The following is a 21,630-nucleotide window of genomic DNA, read 5'->3' as shown; positions in this document are numbered from 1 at the left end:
AAGGGAGAACAAAAACAAAGAAAAAACCTAATGACTGAGAATGTATAAGGCCGTATAAAGAAACAAAAGCTAAATAAAACTCTTAAAAGAGGATCAAATACTCGCAGAGCTGTATAAACCATACGTGAATTTTATTAATATCAGAACCGAGCTTCATTTTGTTGCCTCTGCAACTTCTTTTCGTATCCTGCTTGGGTTAGCAACTAACTGCATCAGAACATTACAACGAATATGTTCTAGCATTATTAATTCTTCTTGCCTTTCGTACACATTTAGCTGAGGAGGGGCACTACTCACCATGAAGAGCTCTCTCTGATTTCTACATCGCCAGAGCTCTCTTAACAATCAGAATACTAAACTCTATGCCGAAGCTAGTTGACTTTTCCGCTCTGATGATCTGGGCTGTTCTTGATTAGCTAATGCACAAACTTTTAAAGTTCGAACCACCCGGCGGGTATCCGCGAAGGGACATCATATTTGAAATGGTGGGACTACAACTTTTCCGAGTCCTGCCACAGGAATAGCTCGAGAAGCATCAGATGTGGTCAACATACGAGGTATGGATATGCCACCCGACATGAAAATCTCTGTCTCGTATGAAATTCCAAAAACCAGATTATTAACTTGCTGGGAGAAGCGACAAAAGGCAGATTTATGATTTATTGTGAGAGTGGTCTTACCAATCCCTTCTGGAACAGAAAGATTAGGCTTCATTATATCCTTGGAGCTGATGAGAAAAACGTCTCCAGCATAAATGTGGTTTGTAGGCACATAAACACAGCAGAGTTCCTCTGCACCTGAAGCCATTTCGAGAATTACAGAAGAGGTGATGAAGCCTAATGCATATTCTCCGATACGCGGATGCCTTAAGATTGCTACTTCCTTAAAGGCATTGTTGTTCTGATCTGAAATAGAAGTTTTATTTATAAGCCATGTTTTCAACACTCAAAGTTGATATCAATAACTTTTGTAATTACCTGGAGATATTGCTGCACTGATTTGTTTTGAAGCAGAGTAGATATAGCTAATGAAGGGCATTTTTTCTATAAAAACTTCTCCCAAACTAAGAACACTAGCTCCCAACCATGAAGACATGAAGACACCAATCAGGAAAATGAAAGTGATGGAGGCCATAAAGCCGAGACCAAATATGTCAATGCCGAGATGAACGAACACCGGTGAGAAAAGTCCGTCAACTAAATGAATAAACCACCATGTGACATAGCAAGTAATGGCTATTGGCAATAGAATGACACTGCAAAACAGTGCAGAGTCTGTGTTTGTTACACATCAAATGCAGGGCATGGTGCTAAACTAGTAAGTATACGTTGATGATAGTTATGGATTTAGGACCAAGGTTTAACATTATGTAGAATGACTACCAAATATAATAAACAATTTCAGCTCAGAGATTTTGTAAATATTTGCTTTGCTACAAGTAAAATACATATGATTTATTAGAATTCGAGTGGCTGGTCCACACATAACTCGAAAAATACCATGTTCAATTCCTATACAAACATACAAATAAATTTGTCAAATTATGCTAACCTACATTATTGAAATTATGAGATGTAGAAAAAGTGAAGTTAATTAAAGAAAGCGAAGCTAACCATCCTGTCATAAACTTTCTCCAAGCCCAGCTACGAATGACTTTGGAAGCTGTCTGCACGGGGGACCCAAAAAAAAAAAAAAACAAAAAAAAAACAAAACACATACACACACACACAATCACACATGGAAACGCACATCACTCAGATTTTTCCAGGAACCCAAACAAGATTTTTATTCATAAGAGAAACAAAGCGAGAAGATTACGAAAAACAAAGAATGAAAATTGGCAAACCTCTTTTCCAAGGTGGTGATGCGAAGGAGAAGAAGATGAAAAGGAAGAAGAAGATACAGGAGGAGCTGATATGGAAATGGGGGATGAGTTTGGGCTTCCATTAATTTCAAAAGGGTTTTCAATTCCTGCATTTGGAATCAGTCGCTCTAGATCTCTTTCCCTTCTTCCTCCCATTTTCTCTGTACACAACTGCATGCTTTCTGTTATGGAAGTCGAGTCGTTAATCTTTCCCTTCCCATGTTTTTTTCATTTATTAATTATTATTATTCTTTTCTATTGGATCTCTATCTGCAAGAATGATAAGCCCATTTAGAAAAGCCCTTTTTGTTTTTAGGCCCAATTGTGAGGCAACGGGGCGTCGCTTTTAGCCCAAATCTATTAAATGGCGGTTCGCCGCGTCTAAAATGCAAATCCGAGCAGGACAATCACCGCCAAAAAAAAAACGTGCGGAAAATCTTTTCAGCGCTGGAGAATAGTTGGTAGTTTGGTAGTTTTATCAAAATTTCACAAAGTCCAATTTGAATGTGACATTCATTGGTTTGTGCTGGGAGTGAAAGAAGGTCGGAGAAGAAAGATATCTCCGATCAGAGAGATGATAACTCGGTCTAAACTCGTTGAGCAACTCAGAGACTATCAGATCCGATCCCAGTATAAGTGGCCCGCCCTCACTTTCTTTTCCCCCAAACCCCACTTCACTTCCCGGTAACTTCTCTTTTCCATTTTTACTGCTATTTTAAATTCAATTTTTCGTATATTGGATCTAAGAATTTCAATTTAACAAGTGTTATTTTCTTTGAGGAATTTTCTTATTTTGCTGTTTTTGCTCGCTGAATTTTGTTTTTATTATTATTATTATTATTATTCATTGTTGCATAGTAAATAGAGCAACGTCTTGACCAGTTCAAATTTTCGTCGCTCTTTCGGGCGGTTGCTACCTTATTCCGAAACCTTTTCGGAATATTAAATTATATAATATAATTGTTGAATTAGAATATTGTGCTTGAAATTGTGAATGCTTTTAATAGACTAAAATTCAAATCCTAATTCACTCCTGGCAATGACTATATAAATATAATTATTCAAGAAAAAAGGACTTCTTTAGTGAATTGAAAATATTCACCCATCAGAATTTTGTTTTGAATTTAAAAATACTAGGGAGTTTACCATCGAACTGAATTGCAGTTCGACACTTAATTTCTGGTTAATGGATGACTTAAGTAGGATAATTGTCCTCATTGTTTTAAATTGTAGCATTTTTTTTTCCCCAAAAAAGAGCCAAGAGCTCTTCCTGAGGGTAGCTCAGTTAAGATTTAAATGTCTAATAACCTGTATCTGACCATTGTTCCTTCTTTAGTTTGTAATTATAGAATTTGGAAATAAGTAGAAACTTGCACTTTTCTGATATCGAGCTTCATAATTTGTGCTGTCATGTTATATCGAGGTTCATAATTTCTACTGTAATGTTGTCTTTATACCCCATAAGTAAATATTATATGTCATTCCTTCACTGGCTTTTGTTCCTAAAGATTCTTGTAGTTGAACCCAAATGTTATAGATAATTTTTTGTAAACAGTGTTTCTCAAGTGTTCCTCTTTTATCTGTTTTGGAAATCCCACTTGAAAAGTAGAAGATATCACCTTTATGGTAGTGTTATGCTTCCCAGATATGGATTAGGAGGGTGGTATTTGAATGCTCACAGACCTCTCATTTATGTAATCTATGATTAGGTTTAGATAGGGAAATGCCTTCCATTAGCAGATAAACTTTGCAAAACAGTAAAGTGGATATGAAGTGAATTATGTGTCACTTCTTTAGAGAAAAATATATGCCCATTGTGAATTGCTTTGCGCTTAAATTCACAAGTAGTTTCGGTCCTGGATAGCTCAAACTCCTATAGTATGTCTCCTCATTATGGATTGTTTCTTGGATTTGTAAGTATGTCTCCTCATTATGGATTGTTTCTTGGATTTGTAAGTATGTCATCTCATTATGGATTGTTTCTTGGATTTGTTGTGGAAGAACCAATAAGGCTGGAAAAGGCTTTTTTTGATGGTAGGGCATAATCTTGCAGTTCAGCTTACTCTAACAGCATCCCCAAGGGACTCTTTAAATGTGGCATTCTCTTTATTTTAAAGAGACAACATTTGAAAAAGGAGCTCCAATAAACTCTTTATTTTGACTTTTTAATATAAAGAGTTGGTTTGGCTCTCCAAATGTAGAGAGCCAAAACCACTCTTTATTTCAATATTATATTTATTTAATTGAATGTAACACATTTTCCTATGCCACTATTATAATATTTAAAAAAGTAGGTAACTCATATAAAAGAGAGATGCTACAAGTAAAACAATAAATGTTTATAGAAAAAATAAAAAGAAAGAGGTTAAATAGAAAGTTTGTTGGAGAACATTTTTAAATTTTACTAATTATTTTAAAGGATGTTCTTTATTATAGAGAATATACTCTTTTACCTTAAAGAGTCCCTTGAGGATGCTCTAACTCTCAATCTTGATGGGATATAAATACTCTAGAAAAACCCCAGGATCAACTATAGTTTCTGTTGGAAAAAGACGAATGTGGCTGCTTATAATTTTAACTTGATTAAAATTTCCTTTTAAGTTTTGACTACCAGCAAAGGATTTTAGAATCGTGTGACTTTTAAATCATCTGGAGTTGATTCAGAAGTGTTTTTCACCTGTCTTTTTTAGACTCCATTACATTATCTTTTTTGTTATCTCATAATGAAGATGGGAAGGACTGCCATCTTTTGAAGCAGCACCATTCCATGCTTATTTCCTCTGTATAAAAAGTTTGACATGAGATTTTAACATCAACTGCAGGCAGAACAGATTCACCTCAACATAGATAGACCTAGCTTGCAAGTTGTTGCATAGTGGTTGAATGGATATATGGGGCTGGAACAATGTTGAACATTAAAGTGGCTACTACATCATAGATTAACTCATCAAATTTTTCCTCCCATTGGATTTTCATGCAATTCTTCCTGTGTTAGCTTTTATGTCTTGTGAAATCCTGTAATGAATATCTACAGATCTATAACTCTTCCATCATCTATGCCAAAGAGCCTAATTTTCTTACGGATCACATTCAATATAAAAAATTATGTTAACATAATGCAGGGCTGATGTTGTCGTGGCTATCTTTTGGGCCTTATTGTTCATCATGCTTGTGGTATCATCCTATGTGACATTCTACCAAAGGCACGTTGGACTTTCTTTTGTGATTATATGCTTTGGCATCTTTCTTCCTATACGCCTGAGAATATCCAGGCGGGCACTGATGAAGAAAAGGGAGAGGAGATTGTTGTTACCACTGTCCATGTAACATTCTACAACATCAAATTTGCAGCCCTACAATTTGGGCTTCAGAGGATTTACTGCTGACATTCAATTCATTTGGATTATGTTTGATGTTTATGGAGACTGGAGTACTAATATTGGTTAACGACTGATCAAGATGGATGGTAAAATTCTTTCATCCTTTTGCATGGAAAACACAGAATGAGAATTTTCCAAGCACTCTATTTATTCACAAGTAAATGCAGTACATTTATGTCAAAACCCAACTTACTGTTGGTTTTAACTCTCATTGGCTTGTAATTATGTCCAGGAACTTATCTTAAATGTACTAAAGATTGAGTTAGAGATTTTTCAGCCAGGTTAAAACAAAAGAGGCAATCACTAGCTTGCCAGTTGAGGGTAAAATTTAGGACTTGTAAAACAAGATAAATATTCAATGACACGTGAGTTATAGCAGTCTGATATCTACAGATTTTGAAATGTCAAGTGACTTCATGATGCATTTATTTGTAACAGGGTTTATTTATGTTTTGGTGAAACTTATTCAGCGCAGGCATAGATGTCATCGTGGCTTTTTATCAGTAAATGTCGTTGCTGCAACAAATGGAATAAAATTCTATGTGGGTTAATTCAGTTTAGGATTAGTTTCCTATTAGACTAATTTAAGTAACTGCTCATATATATGTAGCTATATATATGCGTGTGTGCACGTTTGAATTCATGTGCGCATGAGCATGAGTATTTGTGTCCTTATGTACGCTACATCATCCTTTTTAATAGATCATGTATATATTATCTGCTGGCATTGTATAAGGATATATGCTACTTCTGTAGTGAGACCAAATTACACATTGTAATTTGAAATATCTTTGTTAATCATATTCAAATTACATCTCTTATTTTTGCCACTTAAATAATCTTCTAAGTTGATATATTCTATTGGTTTTTAATAAAAAACTGGGAAACTTAAGTCAATAGTGCTACCTTTGCGTGTTTTCTCATGGTCCCCCCAGGACCATTTGTTCTTTGGCCTCTAACATGCCTTGAGGTCCTAGTTATCATGAGCAAAGGATGAAGAAAAGCAAAATGTAGAATGGAAAATTGATGTAGTAAGTGGCACACAAGTGACATGATTGCTCTAATATAATGAGTATGGCCCTCAAAACATGTCTTCAAAGTTATGCAGGATCTCTTTTCCATTGGATGGTAAATTAGCATGAACAATGCCTGTATTGTTGCTGCAGAAAACTGTTCCTTTGTCATTAAATTTCACCTAATTAGCATATTATTTAGTTTAGCCTTAGTTAGAATAAATATATGTATTTACAGTGCTCCATCATTTTAGAAAAAAGATATCCTATTTACTTTTTTTGAGTGCCATTTTTGTATACTTTGGGTAGTTTACTGTTTAAATTTTTGTTAACTAATTGATATCATCTGATATTCTACTAATATAGATGTTAACTGAGTAAGTGGATTAGCTTATAAAAGATTCTAAAGTTTATATGCTCTGGTATATTCTTTTATCTGTTATTGTTGCATTATTATTAGATTCTATAAGCTGTTCCTGGCATGGTAAAGGCGCATGATATTGGTTATGGGTGCAAAAAGGTGAAGTAGTGGCGTGTTAAAGTAGCTTTATGAAACATGCTACCCACATTAAGCACATATTTGGTATTAGAGTAAATATTTGATTCCTATAAATGTTTATTATTCTTTTGAGCAATATGAGAGTTGAGATAATGGATCCAATGAAATGCCAATTTGGGTAGGAAGAATTATATTCTAAGTGACAACACTGGTACGAATTGTCACAGTTTCTTTCCCATGATGTTAGGTATTTAGGTATTCATCTAAATTAGGAAATCGATTCCACTAGATCGTTTTTATAGACACCTGTGTTCCTAAATTTGGAGATTTTGGGCAACGTAGATTTAATTATATTTGCCTGTCTAGAAGGAAAGTGGATTATGCATGTCTCAAAGGAAACATATTCATATAATACTAGGGAGCTTTTGACACGGAGACCACCTTATCTTCTCTATCTTTTCAGGTTTTAGAGGTGAGAGGATTTGTCATAAAAAATATACTTGTTTAAGAACCATTTGCTTCTTTAATGTGATGCTTCTGGACTTTTTCTCAGGTCTTGTTGTCGTGAGAAAATTAGCCTCCGTTGCATTTAGTTGATAAGACAAAGGCAATACTCAATTGCCTTATGCACAAAAGGCCGAAATTCTCGGCCAATTTATGCTTTTAGCACTAAGTTTAAATTAATGTAGAATTTTTTATTCGTATTCTGAGGTTGAACACGTAACTTCTGTACGAAGTGCTGATTATGCAATATAATACAGATGGTGTGAATGTCGTGTTAACCCTTAACATTATGCACCAATTTCAAACTAAATCCTTGAATCTAGACCATCAAATAATTGGTGGGGACCTTCTGTTCTATGCAAGGTAGTGGAAAGCAAAAGCTAATCTAATCCCTAATCAGATTTTACCACTTCAGGTTGAAGGGCTAGTCCAATCATTTTGTTTCGTGCTGGAATTTCTTTTCTGCTTTATATGCTTACTTTCTTCATGTTAACAGGCTTTTAGGACTAATAATAAAGATTGTATATTATTAATCAATTTATTAATGCTAACTTGGAAGGCACCAAATCAAATTCTTCCATAATCCCAAAGGGTAGCCTACAATACTCATGGCTATACTTTTTACTTTTTTTGGCTTTCACTACCTTCGCAGGCCTATGCTCTACCTTGATAATGTATTGCACAAAGACCTCCTCTCCATGTGGTGAAGGAAGTGGGGGTCTTTCTCCAATAGTTGCTTTTTAAGGTTGATACTAAACGCATTTTGGAGAATTCTATTGGTCCCTTATTATTATTATTATTATTATTTTCTGTATTTTGATTTTGATGTGTTGCGCTTCGTATTCCACTCGAGTTAAAATAGATTACTTGAACCAAAACCACCCCCACAGCCACAGGAGAGATATATTTCATTTTTAATATTCCTTATGTTCATATCTTTTGGGATGAGTATACCAAAACCCTCCTATTGGGAAAAGCTAAAATCCAACTTTCCGAAGTGAAGAACAGTGTAGAGGATAGGATAGCCAGCTGAGAACACTTGCTGAAAAGAGACTTTTGGATTTTTTTTTTCGGTGAATAGAGACTTTCGGATTTTGCTTGGGAATGCAGTTTCCTTTCGAAATGAGTAGACAAACCATTTGAAGTGTATGTAAGAGCCACGCCAGTAAAGAAGAAAATTTATAAAAATAAAAAATAAGGAATATGTATATATATATATATATATATTTTTTCCTACCACTGTTATTCAAACAGGGACTCTCAAAAACAGCAGAAGTCTTATTGATTTGGGCATGAGAAAGACAACAAGTATTATTTTGAGAAGCATCATCATTTGACAAGAGGGCCTCCAAAATCCAATTCGATGCCAAATAAGTTTAGAGAGAGAGTATAAGTGTGTGAATGTTTGTATGTGAGCTCATGCACCAAAAAGGATAGGACTGGTCAAAGATTGTAAGTTGGTAGTAGTGCCCCAAAGTGTTATCATTTGGCCGACACAGTGGCTGACAATTCTTTGAGCATCGTGCGGCCACGTTTTTAGCTAAACCCGCGCGTGAGCAATGATTGAGGTACCTTGGTTTGCACAATCATCATGGTCTGAACCGTGGGACCCCCTTTCATTACCACCCTCTAATTCTTTTTCTGGAACGTTTACACGAAATTATTTCCCGTGCTTCACTTTCAATTTATCAACTTTTTGCTTGTTATTTTCCACTCGTAAAAAAAACCCCCCCAGAAAAATAAAATAAATAAAAACCCCTTTGCCTTCTTTCCATTTCCCAGAAGGATGCAAGCTTTGCTATCTTTCACAGGGTCGGCTTAAGGTTACTTGTGCCTTAGGGAAGAAAGGAAGATAGGCCATATAGGAAATTTCTTATTTTTGCAAAGTAAATTTATTTTCATACTCAATGTTGTTTTAATATTTAACACTAAAATACTTATGAAAAACAATCATACACTAAATATATTATAAAATATAAATTAAAATTAAAACCCTATTTCGTAAGTTGAGAGAAAACTAAGAAAATTTGAAGCAATATACTAAATTTCTCAATTTACATAAAAAAAAAAAAACTTTGAATATAATAAAGGTTTTTTTTATTTTTAGAAGTATTTGTGCCTGTTACATCCAAAAAGAAAGAGATGCCAATTTGTATTTTTTTATGAAAATATATATTCTTAATTATTAAATAAAAAATTAAAAAAATATATTAAAATAATTAACAATTATTTGGCTACAAATTAAATTGAGCAAACCATTAATGCATTTATCATAATTTTACTTTTTTAAGACTTGTTGAAATTGATCTACCAATTTATCACCTATAAATCTATTTCAGCTCATATAAATAATGATCTTATTAATAAATATTAAAAATGATCAAAAAAATATTAATATTAGAAAAAACTCACTTAACTTGTCCTTCATTTTTATATTTTAAAATAATTCTAATAATTATTTATGAATCTTTTAATTAGGAGCGTTGATATCATATATATATATATATATATATATCATAAAATTAGGGGCCAAATAATTTGAGGCCTAAGGGAAGGGTCTTGGTGGTCTTACCCTAAAACAGGGCCTGATCTATCATTTTTTCCATTGGCAGACGAAGATAGATTTAAAAAAAAAAAAAGGGTTTAAATCAAGTTAGCCTTTCTTTGATAAATCAAATCAAGCTAGGTTTTGTTTTTGGGGGGTAATAAAATCAAGTTAGCCTTGTATAACGAAGAAAATAGAAAGTGATATTGAGGTTCATGTTCCTCGAAAAAATCTCTCTATTACTGTATAGTCAACATAATACATCCAAAATGTGTAGCTCCAAAACAATTCTGCAGTCAATGCTCTCTATCTCTCTCTATCATTTTCTCTGAACAATATGTCAGACAAACTCAATTAATAATTAGATCCGTATAAAATTTGAATATTCATATACTGTTCAAGCTCATCTTCAACCAAGTTAGAAATTTCTTACTAGTTTTAAATATAAAATCAATTTTTTATTAATTTTGTTATGGTTGGAATTGTTTATTATGGTTACTAACTGGGAAACATAATTTTTTTTTTTAAAAAAATGGTATTTAATTTGGAGGTACGAAGATCTATCTATATAAAAAATAAAAAAATAAAAAAAAATCGTACCACTACCTTATCATAACCAGAAACACGTCCATGTGGGTGTGGAATGAAGACATGCAAATTTGGCATTTTTATTCTTTTTATCAACGAAAAAAAGAATTGCAATTTAAATCAAGTTCGCGCATCCGCATGGGATTTCATTTTGTACTGCCGAAAAGTATTTTTGAAAAGCATTATTTGCAGAAGAAGAGACTGAGGTGAACCCAGAATGAATGCAGGTGGTCCTTATATTCTCCCCTCACCATCACCGTGGCCCGTGGTCAAGACTAAAAACATGTATCGTACGAATGTTGTCGTCATGGCATGCGTATTTGATTTATCCTACAAATAAACGATTGAAAATAATAATAATAATAATAATCATCAGTATGACTGGCCCACCACAATGTTTTAATTTATTAAACATATTAAAAATTTGAATGTAAACTATTTACAGCCGTAAAATGGTAAAGCTATTTGTGCGTGTTTAAAAGCTTAAAGATAATTTGCTGGACTTTTTTTGTGGGGTTATATGCATTTTGCTGAAAATTCGAGTCTAATCAAATCGGGCTGTAAAGTACATGGTTGGTGCGCAATAAATTCCACAACTGCTACTCTGGAAACGTGTTGTCGACCCACACGTGTGGTCATGCCACGTGGACTATACCGGGTGCAGACTTATGGGAGCAATGATTGGCATGTTGGACACCCGCACGAGTGGTTAGGTATAAGGTTTTGTTTGTTTCATCGTTTTGGTTAGGCGTTAATCAGTGGTTATTTACATAAGGTACACATATTTGAACACGTGGATATCTTCCTTGACGTTCGTTTATAATAAACAAAGGAAGTCAATCTTTCCAATCTAGCGGCTTAGATGTGGTGAGCATGGCTTTTCGGAGATGTGCGTGTGTAAGGTGGCATGAAAGACGGTTAATGTTTCAAATGAGTGTTGCTTAAAGCATGTGGAATTTGGTAAAAGCTTGGAGAGTTTTAAGTTGGCAGATGAAGATTCACGTGAAAGGCAATAATGTTCGCACGCGGAATGTGACAGAAAAGGGTGACCGATTGTTGATCTATGGGGACGAGAGTTTCAAATAAATAGCACAAAATAAATATTAAGGAAAAAATAAATTTGACCTTTGATGCTCTAAGCACTTTGTGCTGTGGCTTTTCAAAGCCTTGGATTTCAATAATTTTTAGTGATTATTAATTTACTATTATACGATTACCATCTAAAATAAATGAATTAGTTGTTTTTAAAAAAAATAAAAAATAAATTCCACTGCTCGATGTACTAGCTAGTGAATAATTATTAAAAAAGATATTCGTTTGGTGGTGGTAAAAATATATGATTTGATTTTATTCTTTCAATTGATACCATATTATAAATATATATATTTATATATGTTGATTATCATAGAGATAGATTTGCTTACCTAAATTTGAAAGTGACTGTAGATACTACAAAGATAATCGTGTACTTTGCTTCTTAATAAAATTTAGATGATTTATCAGCGATGCCATAGATATTACAAGATATCTTATATAAGCGGTTAGATTCCCTTAATTACTTTAACATGAAAGAGACTCGAGGATTGATAATTTTTTTTTCTTTTATGGACATTAATAAATTTGTAAATATCTACTTTAACATGAAAGAGACTCGAGGATTGATAATTTTTTTTCTTTTATGGACATTAATAAATTTGTAAATATCTTATCGACCAAAAACAAAAATGATAAAATACTATTATGCTTTAGAATTAGAATCATGAATATTTGAGATGTTCTTACGAATTGTATATATGTGAATTAATTCTTTCAAAAAAAAAAAAGTATATATGAATTAATATACGTAATAGGCAAACACATATTAGTTAGAGTAGTAAAATCAGTATATAAACCTGGTTATGTGAATATGAAATTTGATTACTTTCCCTCTATGCATAAAATTTTGTTTTCATTGAATTTGAATTTTGATTATTGTTGAGTCTAGTGTATACAACGTTTAAATTTCAGTTCAGTTTACCTTCATCGGTACTATATCTAAGCTTTAATTATTATAAACAATGTTTTACAGTTTTAACTACTTATTATTGTTATTGCTTTTATAGAAATGAGAAATGATGTATAATCTCTCTCCACTAAAATCACTTGACAGTGAACTCATTACCACCATGTCATATATATTTACCCCACAACACATTAAGTAAAACTGCTGTTCGTCATAATCACATGATGCTTCATCTTTTTCGGCACAACTTTTCCATTAAATAATGATGTAATAAATTGTTAACGCCACTAGTCATTACAAATACTGTTTCAAAATTTGGAGGTTAACACTAAGTAGTCATCACCATTGTAAAGTATTTTTAAAGAAACAAAAATATAGATATGTTTACCAATATTGATAGTTTTTTTTATTATGAAAAAACTTATGCCATTAGAGTTGTATAGTTTAAATTTAGAATCATTGTATTATTGTATAAAGAATTTATTAATTGGTTATCTTAGAAAAAAATCATCATCGATATTTCTTTAAAAATATTCATACAACAATTACTATAGATTATAACTTTTAAATTTTTATGTTCAATCAGATTTGGTGTTAAAATTTTCCAATCAATTTATAAAAAATAAGAAAGTATCATTGGCAATTAAATATCCCAATCTTTTTAATTACATACATTTAAGACAAAATTGGGTAATCAATATAAGATGTATTGACCTTCTTGGACCGAGTACTCCCATAAAACTACCACGCCTAACTATCTATGATTAATTGATCTTCTCCGGCTTATAATCTTGGGAATGGTCCTCATATGACCACAAATTATCAGTCAAATATACCTTAATTATTTGGCCCTTCAGAGTTCAGACCTACAATATATATATATATATATATATATACACATTTTAGAAGCAAACCAACTTGAGATTGGTGGGATGTTTTGAATCTGCCTCTAGCAAATTTAATTTTTTCTTTTACTTTCTATTTTTTATTTTTAACATTATATTTATTTCTTAGGAAATTCCCGAGTATAATAGTCTACACAAACAATATTACAATTATGTTCTCAAAAAGCATTTTTGAAACCTCGCAGTTCAAATTGAGAATGGGGCAAGAAACAACAAATTAAAACATTAATTTATGTTTTTTAAAATCAATGAACTTAAGTGGCCAATCAGGATATCTGTAATCTTTTTTTCACACATATTCCTCAATTAGTGGGGCCATTTGCAAACGGGCATGTCCTAGATTTGTTCATGATTAGAACAGCTCAAATGAGAAGGCATGCTTATCAATCATGATACTGATTAGTAGCTAATAGTCGTAATCATCATTTAATTGATTACATGAAAGCAGATATATATTAATTTGTACAAGTTAATAATGTTAATTCGGAAATATCGAAAAGCTAGTTTATATATATAGCATCACGGTACGTTTGGTATATCACAACAAATAGGCATCGTTGACTTACATAAATAAGCACATATATTATATATGCATGTACAACATGTTATCAAGTATAAACTCTCTTTTTTTTTTTCTTTTTTTTTTTTTGGTGCGAAAAACAATCTTTATCAATCAACTTGCCAGGCTTCCACAAAAATAAAATTTCAACTGATTACCGATCTGAACTCGATTAACTATCTAATTATCATTCTTATATATATGTGAAGAACCTAACCACATGAATAATATTTTAGAGCACCTAATCTCATGGATAATATTTTAGAGCGACTCAATCAAAATGCAGTTTTTATCTAATGCATTGTGAATTTGTGATTCTTAGAGAAATTAAGAAAACGACTTTTTGAATCTTGAATTATCATTTTATAATATAATAGCATTTTACCATTTATAATTATATATATATATATATATAACTTGAAAATAATATTTAGTTTTAAATAAAAAACTGTGTGGATGCATGTATATATGTGTACTTAATGGGTACGTTGTGTTTATATCCAAACATCTAAAATGAAACGTGACACATGCATTTTCTAGGGATACTAGCTTTTGCTGACCCAAAAATAAAGTCAAAGCTAAGGTTTAAGGGGTGGGTATAGACAAAATACATAATCTAAAACGGATAATGTGGGGAAAAAATAGTCAAGTCCTGTCCAGAGAGTGGGGATCAGATCTGGCTCCTCTTCCGGCACTTTGCTTCTTCCTAATCTACCATCACATTGTTCATCTCTGCAATTGCAACGCATATTATACCTTGAATTGAACACTTTCTTTAGGTGTAAGAATTTGGTCCTTCTTTGAGGGGGGAAAAAATAAATAAAACCAATATAAATCTAAGTAAATCAATATAATTTATTTGTAGGAATTAATATATATTATATATTATATATAATTTTCAAAACTTTCCGATTTTCAAGCCCGATTATTTTGATAATATAATAATTTAGCGATGTATTAATATTTTTTACTATGAAATAAAATATGTTCAAATGAAGTTGTGGTTTAAAAACTATTTCAAAACAATACAAACAAAAATATCAAAAAATATGGAATAATAAATATCTATATCTATATATATATATATATATATATATATATATATATTATTAATTAAGGTTAATTATATTTTGGTATCTATATAACTCCTTAGGTTTTAAAACCCACCATATTGAGCTTTTTTTTTTTTTTTTGGGGACATTGTGACATTGATCCAATTGACCAGGATGCCAAAAATGAGATTGACATAATATCAATGGTTTAATATGAGATTAAATTATCTTTACTATATTATGGATTTTAGAACCTATAAATTATGTTCATTTGTTATTAATATTAAAAAAAAATTGAAGAGATAATTAAAGTTAATGATCAGCACTAGATCCAATTGATGATAAAAATAAAACATTAGATCCAATTGGATGGTACAAACTATAAAACAGAAGACCTTATGTTGGTTTGTTTGTTTGTTTGTTTGTTTGTTTTTTTTTTTTTTTTTTTTTCGTTAGGCTTCAATGTGGTTGCTTTTAAAGTGATAATATAAAATTCAAAATCTCAAAATTATGAGGTACTAAATTATATTAACCCATTTAATTATAACAGTTAGGTTCTATTTATTTTATTTTTCCTTTCTCTTGGAGCTTTTTAACCAACCAAATCTTATCTAAATCGCTTTCAATCTGTTTTAACCAATCCATATCAATTATCTCATCGAATATTTAATCGAATATAGATCATTCATGTTGGATTTAGCTGCTCGGATTTTTATTTTTTTATTTTTTTGTGGTTTCATTCATCTTTAGTTTGGGGTTTTGGATTTGTACGGTGTTTCTCTTAATTGCGTTGTGTACTTGCGTAACGCATTGCGTACTTAAAGTTTTAAAATTGATTGGTTTACAGATAAATATTCGAAATAATTAATGCACACACCTACCACATCTCTAAACCTTAACTTATTCCACATGACATCCATGAGGATATTTGTATGTTACTTGCATTACGCAGTACCAACTACCAACTATCGAAACCTTTCATGTATTTTAATTATATTTTTAAGTCATGCATTAATTTAAAGTTCAATTTTTTTTAATTCCTTATACAAATTAAACAAAATTTGCTTAAATTTTATATAAACAATGTTGTGCATTGAAATACTTAATTAATAATATCTAACTGTATATAAATATTGTAAAAAATAATTGAATGTCTTTGACCCAAAAAAAAAAATTTAAGGAGAAACATTGTAGTTAAGCTTATTTGTAGGCAAAATGGGAGTCAAAAGCAAGAGGCTTCCGAGAGGTCAGCAAACAGAGACCAGCGCCGAATGGTCCCTGATAAAATAATAATAATAATAATAAAAAAGTCTTGCAATTAAATTATGATCGGGGCGGATTCATTATATACGTGAATCGTGATTACTAAGGACGCCTTTATGTTCTTCTAAGTCCCACGATTCCACGCTTGTTAGACGTCACGACCAGGTTTTAATTGTAGCCCATAATGATTATTTTGTTTAAAAAATGTTGGGGTCACTGAATATTATTATTAATTCGAAGATTATATTATGGCACTGGGGGAACGTATGATAGAACTGGATTCCCTGAATATGATTTTAAATTTATAAAAATTTGTTCACTTTTTAAATGAACCTACTTTATTTATATTAATTATGTAATATGCATAAGGACAGCATGGCTCTTTGAGATATATAACCAACCGATAAATCCAAACTCAGTAACTGGCTGTTTTGGGGCCATAAAGAAAGCCTATAAAAGCAAGCACTTGGTTTGTTCCATGTAGTGTAATTGTTTCATTGGAAACCCACCTGTTTAAATTGCTTTAAAATTCGGAAAAATGGAAGTTCCTTTCCAATAGGTGTAGAAGAAAGAACTTCCTTAAAAAAAAAAAAAAGAAAAAAAAAAGAGCTTATATTTGCATTAAAACAAGCAAAGCGAAGCAAATCCGCAGAGTAAAGAGGAATTGAAACAGAGATTACAGAGTGAGTGTTAGAGAGAGAGAGAGAGAGAGAGAGAAGAGTCAGCTTCCATGTCTGACTCAGAGCTTTTGTTCTGTCTTTCGCCATCAATCTTAACGCTATTCTTGTTACTTATTCTGATGAAAAGGAAGCAAAACCGATTTAATCTTCCACCAGGAAAAATGGGATTGCCTTTTCTCGGTGAAACCATCGGCTATTTGAAACCTTACTCAGCCACCTCCATTGGAGAATTCATGGAGCAACATATATCAAGGTAAAAATCACAAACACTTAAACCCAAAAATAAAAAGCCTTATAATAATTCAAAAAACCCAGATTTTCATTTTGTCAAAAAGGACTTGAAAAAATTCTCAGTTAAATCTTTTTTGCAGGTATGGAAAAATTTACAAGTCCAATTTGTTTGGCGAGCCGACAATAGTCTCAGCGGATGCAGGGCTGAACAGATTCATTCTGCAAAACGAAGGAAGATTGTTCGAATGCAGCTATCCAAGAAGCATAGGAGGGATTCTTGGTAAATGGTCCATGTTGGTTTTAGTCGGTGACATGCATAGAGATATGAGGATTATTTCTCTCAATTTCTTGAGCCATGCCAGACTTAGAACCCATTTACTCAGAGAGGTCGAGAAGCAGACTTTGCTTGTTTTAAGCACTTGGAAAGAGAATTCTATATTTTCTGCTCAAGATGAAGCAAAAAAGGTTATTAATATTTTCCCTAGCAATTTCAACAAGAAAATTTGTATTAGAATGTTAAGCCTATGATTATTATATATATATTTATATATGCTGCAGTTCACGTTCAATTTGATGGCAAAGCATATCATGAGCATGGATCCTGGAAAACCCGAAACCGAACAGCTAAAGAAAGAGTATGTCACTTTCATGAAAGGAGTAGTATCTGCACCTCTGAATTTGCCAGGAACACCTTACAGAAAAGCTTTACGGGTAATTTCATTTATTTTCCTTGGAATTAATCTCCCCACCACCACCACCCCTCCTTTTTTTTCTTTCTTTTTTCCATGAAAGTTTGAATTTCATTAATTCTCGAAGTTTTACTTATTATTCATTAATAATGCTCTGCTTCATTAAACAGTCTCGATCAACCATCTTGAAGTTCATCGAGCAAAAAATGGAAGATAGACGCCAGAGAAGGAAAGAGGGAAATGAAAATTTAAATGATGATGATCTTCTCGGATGGGTTTTGAAGCATTCAAATCTTTCAAGAGAGCAAATCCTCGACTTGATTTTGAGCTTGCTGTTTGCTGGCCATGAAACCTCCTCTGTAGCTATATCTTTAGCCATTTATTTCTTGCCGGGTTGTCCAAGTGCTATTGAACAGTTAAGGGTAAGCAATTCAGTAAAAAGCAGTATTTTCCTTTATATACACTTAAAACAAATATCTTTTTACCGATCTTCATCGTTTTTTTGTTCTATTGGGGTTCTGAGTTCAGGAGGAACACATTGAAATAGCTAGAGCCAAGAAACAAGCAGGAGAGACAGAGTTGAATTGGGACGACTACAAGAAAATGGAATTCACACAATGTGTAAGAACTCCAATCTACTTCCAAAAAAATTCAATATGTTACTTAATGAGGCTTTTAATTAAAAAAAAAAAGAAAGTATTATTTCATGGTTTTAGAAGTTTGATAAATTTTTTTGTTACTTTTGTGAAGGTTATCAGTGAGACACTTCGGCTGGGTAACGTAGTGAGGTTTCTGCACAGGAAAGCAATAAAAAATGTTCGGTACAAAGGTAATAAGGGAGTAAAAAGGTCGATTTTTTATTTTTATATTGGATGTGAGTGATTTTTAACCGGAAAGTCACCGGAAATGTAAGGGTGTGTTTGGATTTTTGAATTTGTTTTTTATTTTGAAAGGGTATGACATTCCATGTGGATGGAAAGTGCTCCCGGTCATTGCAGCCGTGCATTTGGATCCTTCGCTTTTTGACCATCCTGAACACTTCAATCCATGGAGATGGCAGGTCAGTTAGAGCTCTTTGTACAGCATGCTTTCCATTATTATTCTCATATTTAAAAAAACAAAAATTTAAATTAAATTAAAAATAAAATTAAAATTTTCTAAGGGAAGGTTAAAATAATTGCGAAAAAGAAAAGAGTAAAAAGTTTGGGGTCCCCAAGCACTGCCATTGGTTCTTGTTGTGGTTCCCACTGGCAGCCGTTGGTTTGCTTGACTGTGGACCCAGTTGATGTGGTTGTTTCATGATAGATGAATTCAGCCTTTTTTTCTTTCTTTTTTTTTCCTTTTGGAAAAAAAAATTAAAGAAAAAGACTTTAAATTTGAAAGTAATAACTTTGGCATTTTTGATAAATTATTACTAATTTTTTTATGAATGAATTATAATAAATATGTTTATCATAATTAATACTATAATAGAAGTGGGCAATACCCAAATAAAATTATAGAAATGGCACAAATCAGAGTGTGTTAGAAACATTCTGACTGAAGGCGTCGAAGGGTGTGTAGGATAAGGGTGAGAGAGAGAGAGAGAGAGAGAGGAAATAAGATGCAACGATCTCACAGACTTGCCATCCAGATGAAAAGTGTCATCGTCACTGAACGGATAGTTGCCTACTGTACGGACCCCAAAAGGGGTCCCACTAGATGTCATCAACTGTGTCTCGTGGGGGTGTGGGGAAACCCTGGGGTTTTGAGATGATTAAAGCCCATGTGCCTGTGGGGTTCTCACTTGCACGTGCATTACTGCCTTTTTATTTTCTTTCTATAGTGGGTCAAATAGCAAACTGGTCCAGACTCCACACCGGTTCTTCTCTTTCTTTTTCTAACTTTTTTTTTTTTTGAAAAAAAAATGGAAATGAAAATTTCAAACAGAAACGAGAAAAAATTTCCGTGATAAGACGGAAGTATTTTTTTTTTTTAATAATAAATTTTGTAGTATTTTGCAAACATGACAAATGCCTAAAAGGTTGAATTAATACATTTGGAAGCTACAAGGTTCATAGTTTCTCATGTTGGTGAATCCTATCCGACTCTTATCCCATTTGCTTGTGAAATGAAATAAACAATATACTTAATAGTAATATGATATATTACTCGTCTGTGATAATTCCATCCATTTATTAGATTGTCCCATTAAAGAAAAAGCTGCTGTGTTTGGATATATAGTTTTGGGACGACCTTAATCAATAGGTGGGAAAATGACCTCCACTTGAAAGAAAAGAAAAAAACACATTTTTTTTTTTCAATATCTGAAAAAGTAGTAGGAAAACGAAACAAAACTCCAAAGTTGGCCCTGCGTTGTCAATTTGGCCTACTTGGTGACCATAAAATCAATCACTCTTTTAGATCAGTTGCTATCCAGGTGTATATGTGGGTGTGTGGCTTCGTATGCTCAAGGTTCGTTTTTCTGTGGGCTTTATATGGTAGCATAGCATGTATAGTACTTTAATTAAATTTTATTATCGATTAAAAGATTATAATCTTATAATATAATCTGATGTATTTATTTACATGAAAATGGAGCAGAACGACAACAACCGCGGAACATCATCATCGAGTTACACGAGCATGACAGATAAAAACTTCATGCCATTCGGTGGAGGACCACGACTATGCGCCGGATCAGAATTGGCCAAGCTTGAAATGGCGGTTTTCATCCACCATCTGGTCCTCAACTTCCATTGGGAATTGGCGGATGTGGATCAAGCTTATGCATTCCCTTTTGTTGATTTTCCAAAAGGCTTACCAATCAGAGTCCAACACCACCACACAGCTTGCATATAAAAATCAGTCGGTATAAGACACATATATCTATATCTATCTATATCTCTCTCTCAGGACGTGAAATTTATAGCCTCAGCTTTCACTTAAGGCCACATGCCCCAAAAGGGAACAAAAAAGCTCATTTGTATGTGAAAGATTGAGTTCTTGGATTTTTTCAACTGCTTTACCGCAAAAACTTTCTTTTGACTTCATTATGTAGCTCACATGAACAAAAACAAAGACAGACACGAAGTACATAGATACTAGGACCACTTATCCCTATTATCCATCCCTAGCCCCCCCCCTCCCCCACCCCCCCGAAAGCCCAAAACTCCTTTTTCTCTCCCAAAAAATTAAAAGCTAAAAAAAAAAATTAAATAAATAAAAAATATCTCTCATCCTTTGTAAATTTCATTTGCCAGTCCCTGCATGTTGGGACTTGGGAATAATTATTTATTTGTGATGTCTCTTTTTCCTTTTTTTTTTTTTTTTATTTACTGTAAACTTTCACTGCCTTCTCGTTATGTATTTATATAAATCTTAATTCATTTCTTTTTATTTTTACCCATCAATGACTTCATCTTTATATTTAACCATATGGAATTTGTACTTTCAGCGGAGTACTTATAATTTCACTGGAAAAGTAGCTGATTTATTAATTAATCACTTCAAACATGCAAGTAACTGGCAAGTACTACAAAAAAAAAAACAAGATAAAATGTTGTCTTTGCAATGTCACTCACTCTGGAGCATAAACGTATGATAACATCACATTAAATTGTATTACTTGATATATAGAAAAATGACTTACAACAGAATTTAAATGCAACATATATACACATGCACACATATGTAGAGCGTACAAGTACATGAGTTAACACTGTAGGCTGTACCATTACTATAATCTTGACAGACATTTACAATTCACAGTTTGAAGTTTTTAGGATCGTTGAACTAACTTTTCTTCACGCTACTATATGACGTTGTCGGCAACGACTATTTTACTTGTACTATGAATTGGCTAATTCATTTTACC

The 21,630-nt window shown here is 32.6% G+C and overlaps 2 protein-coding genes and 1 long non-coding RNA gene across 5 annotated transcripts; 2 read left to right on the top strand and 1 right to left on the bottom strand.

Annotated features, from left to right (window-relative positions):
- Positions 1-110: 110 nt before the first annotated feature.
- On the bottom strand, positions 111-2,074 carry LOC107424808 (protein LIKE COV 1). 3 transcript variants are annotated; one of them, XR_007242688.2, is made up of 6 exons: positions 1,847-2,074; positions 1,614-1,666; positions 978-1,255; positions 681-905; positions 298-587; positions 111-207 (listed from the first exon to the last, which is right to left on the bottom strand). XR_007242688.2 is itself a non-coding variant. In XM_016034668.4 (5 exons), exons 1-5 carry the CDS (start codon positions 2,039-2,041, stop codon positions 472-474), a joined length of 867 nt encoding a protein of 288 aa, XP_015890154.4. In that variant the 5' UTR covers positions 2,042-2,074; the 3' UTR covers positions 111-471. The 3 variants fall into 3 exon arrangements, 2 of the variants coding, with proteins under 2 accessions (XP_015890154.4, XP_048335848.1); XM_016034668.4 differs by having other exon boundaries at positions 111-587; XM_048479891.2 differs by lacking the exon at positions 1,614-1,666 and having other exon boundaries at positions 111-587.
- Positions 2,075-2,220: 146 nt separating this feature from the next.
- LOC107424826 (uncharacterized) lies at positions 2,221-5,628 on the top strand. Its single transcript, XR_001582070.4, has 2 exons — positions 2,221-2,548; positions 4,987-5,628. It is a non-coding gene; the product is annotated as an uncharacterized LOC107424826 (long non-coding RNA).
- A 10,977-nt stretch (positions 5,629-16,605) lies between these two features.
- LOC107408382 (cholesterol 22-monohydroxylase CYP90B51) lies at positions 16,606-21,162 on the top strand. The gene is made up of 8 exons (XM_016015766.4): positions 16,606-17,107; positions 17,226-17,550; positions 17,644-17,796; positions 17,945-18,196; positions 18,303-18,395; positions 18,525-18,603; positions 18,728-18,834; positions 20,358-21,162. Exons 1-8 carry the CDS (start codon positions 16,905-16,907, stop codon positions 20,613-20,615), a joined length of 1,470 nt encoding a protein of 489 aa, XP_015871252.3. The 5' UTR covers positions 16,606-16,904; the 3' UTR covers positions 20,616-21,162.
- The last annotated feature ends 468 nt before the right edge of the window (positions 21,163-21,630 follow it).

Source organism: Ziziphus jujuba, chromosome 7 (assembly GCF_031755915.1).
Source record: "Ziziphus jujuba cultivar Dongzao chromosome 7, ASM3175591v1".
In the NCBI taxonomy this organism is placed as follows: Eukaryota; Viridiplantae; Streptophyta; class Magnoliopsida; order Rosales; family Rhamnaceae; genus Ziziphus; species Ziziphus jujuba.
Note: the sequence above shows the minus strand (reverse complement) of the source record. Positions and strands in the feature narration are given on the sequence as shown.

Excerpts from the sequence above, each read along its gene's own strand:
- LOC107424808 (XM_016034668.4), bottom strand. The coding sequence starts at position 2,041 with ATGCAGTTGTGTACAGAGAAAATGGGAGGAAGAAGGGAAAGAGATCTA. Across the intron at positions 1,256-1,613 it reads AGAAAGTTTATGACAGGATG|TGTCATTCTATTGCCAATAG; the intron begins GTTAGCTTCGCT and ends ACTGTTTTGCAG. Across the intron at positions 906-977 it reads CAGTGCAGCAATATCTCCAG|ATCAGAACAACAATGCCTTT; the intron begins GTAATTACAAAA and ends CTTCTATTTCAG.
- LOC107408382 (XM_016015766.4), top strand. The coding sequence starts at position 16,905 with ATGTCTGACTCAGAGCTTTTGTTCTGTCTTTCGCCATCAATCTTAACG. Across the intron at positions 17,108-17,225 it reads ATGGAGCAACATATATCAAG|GTATGGAAAAATTTACAAGT; the intron begins GTAAAAATCACA and ends TCTTTTTTGCAG. Across the intron at positions 17,797-17,944 it reads CTTACAGAAAAGCTTTACGG|TCTCGATCAACCATCTTGAA; the intron begins GTAATTTCATTT and ends TTCATTAAACAG.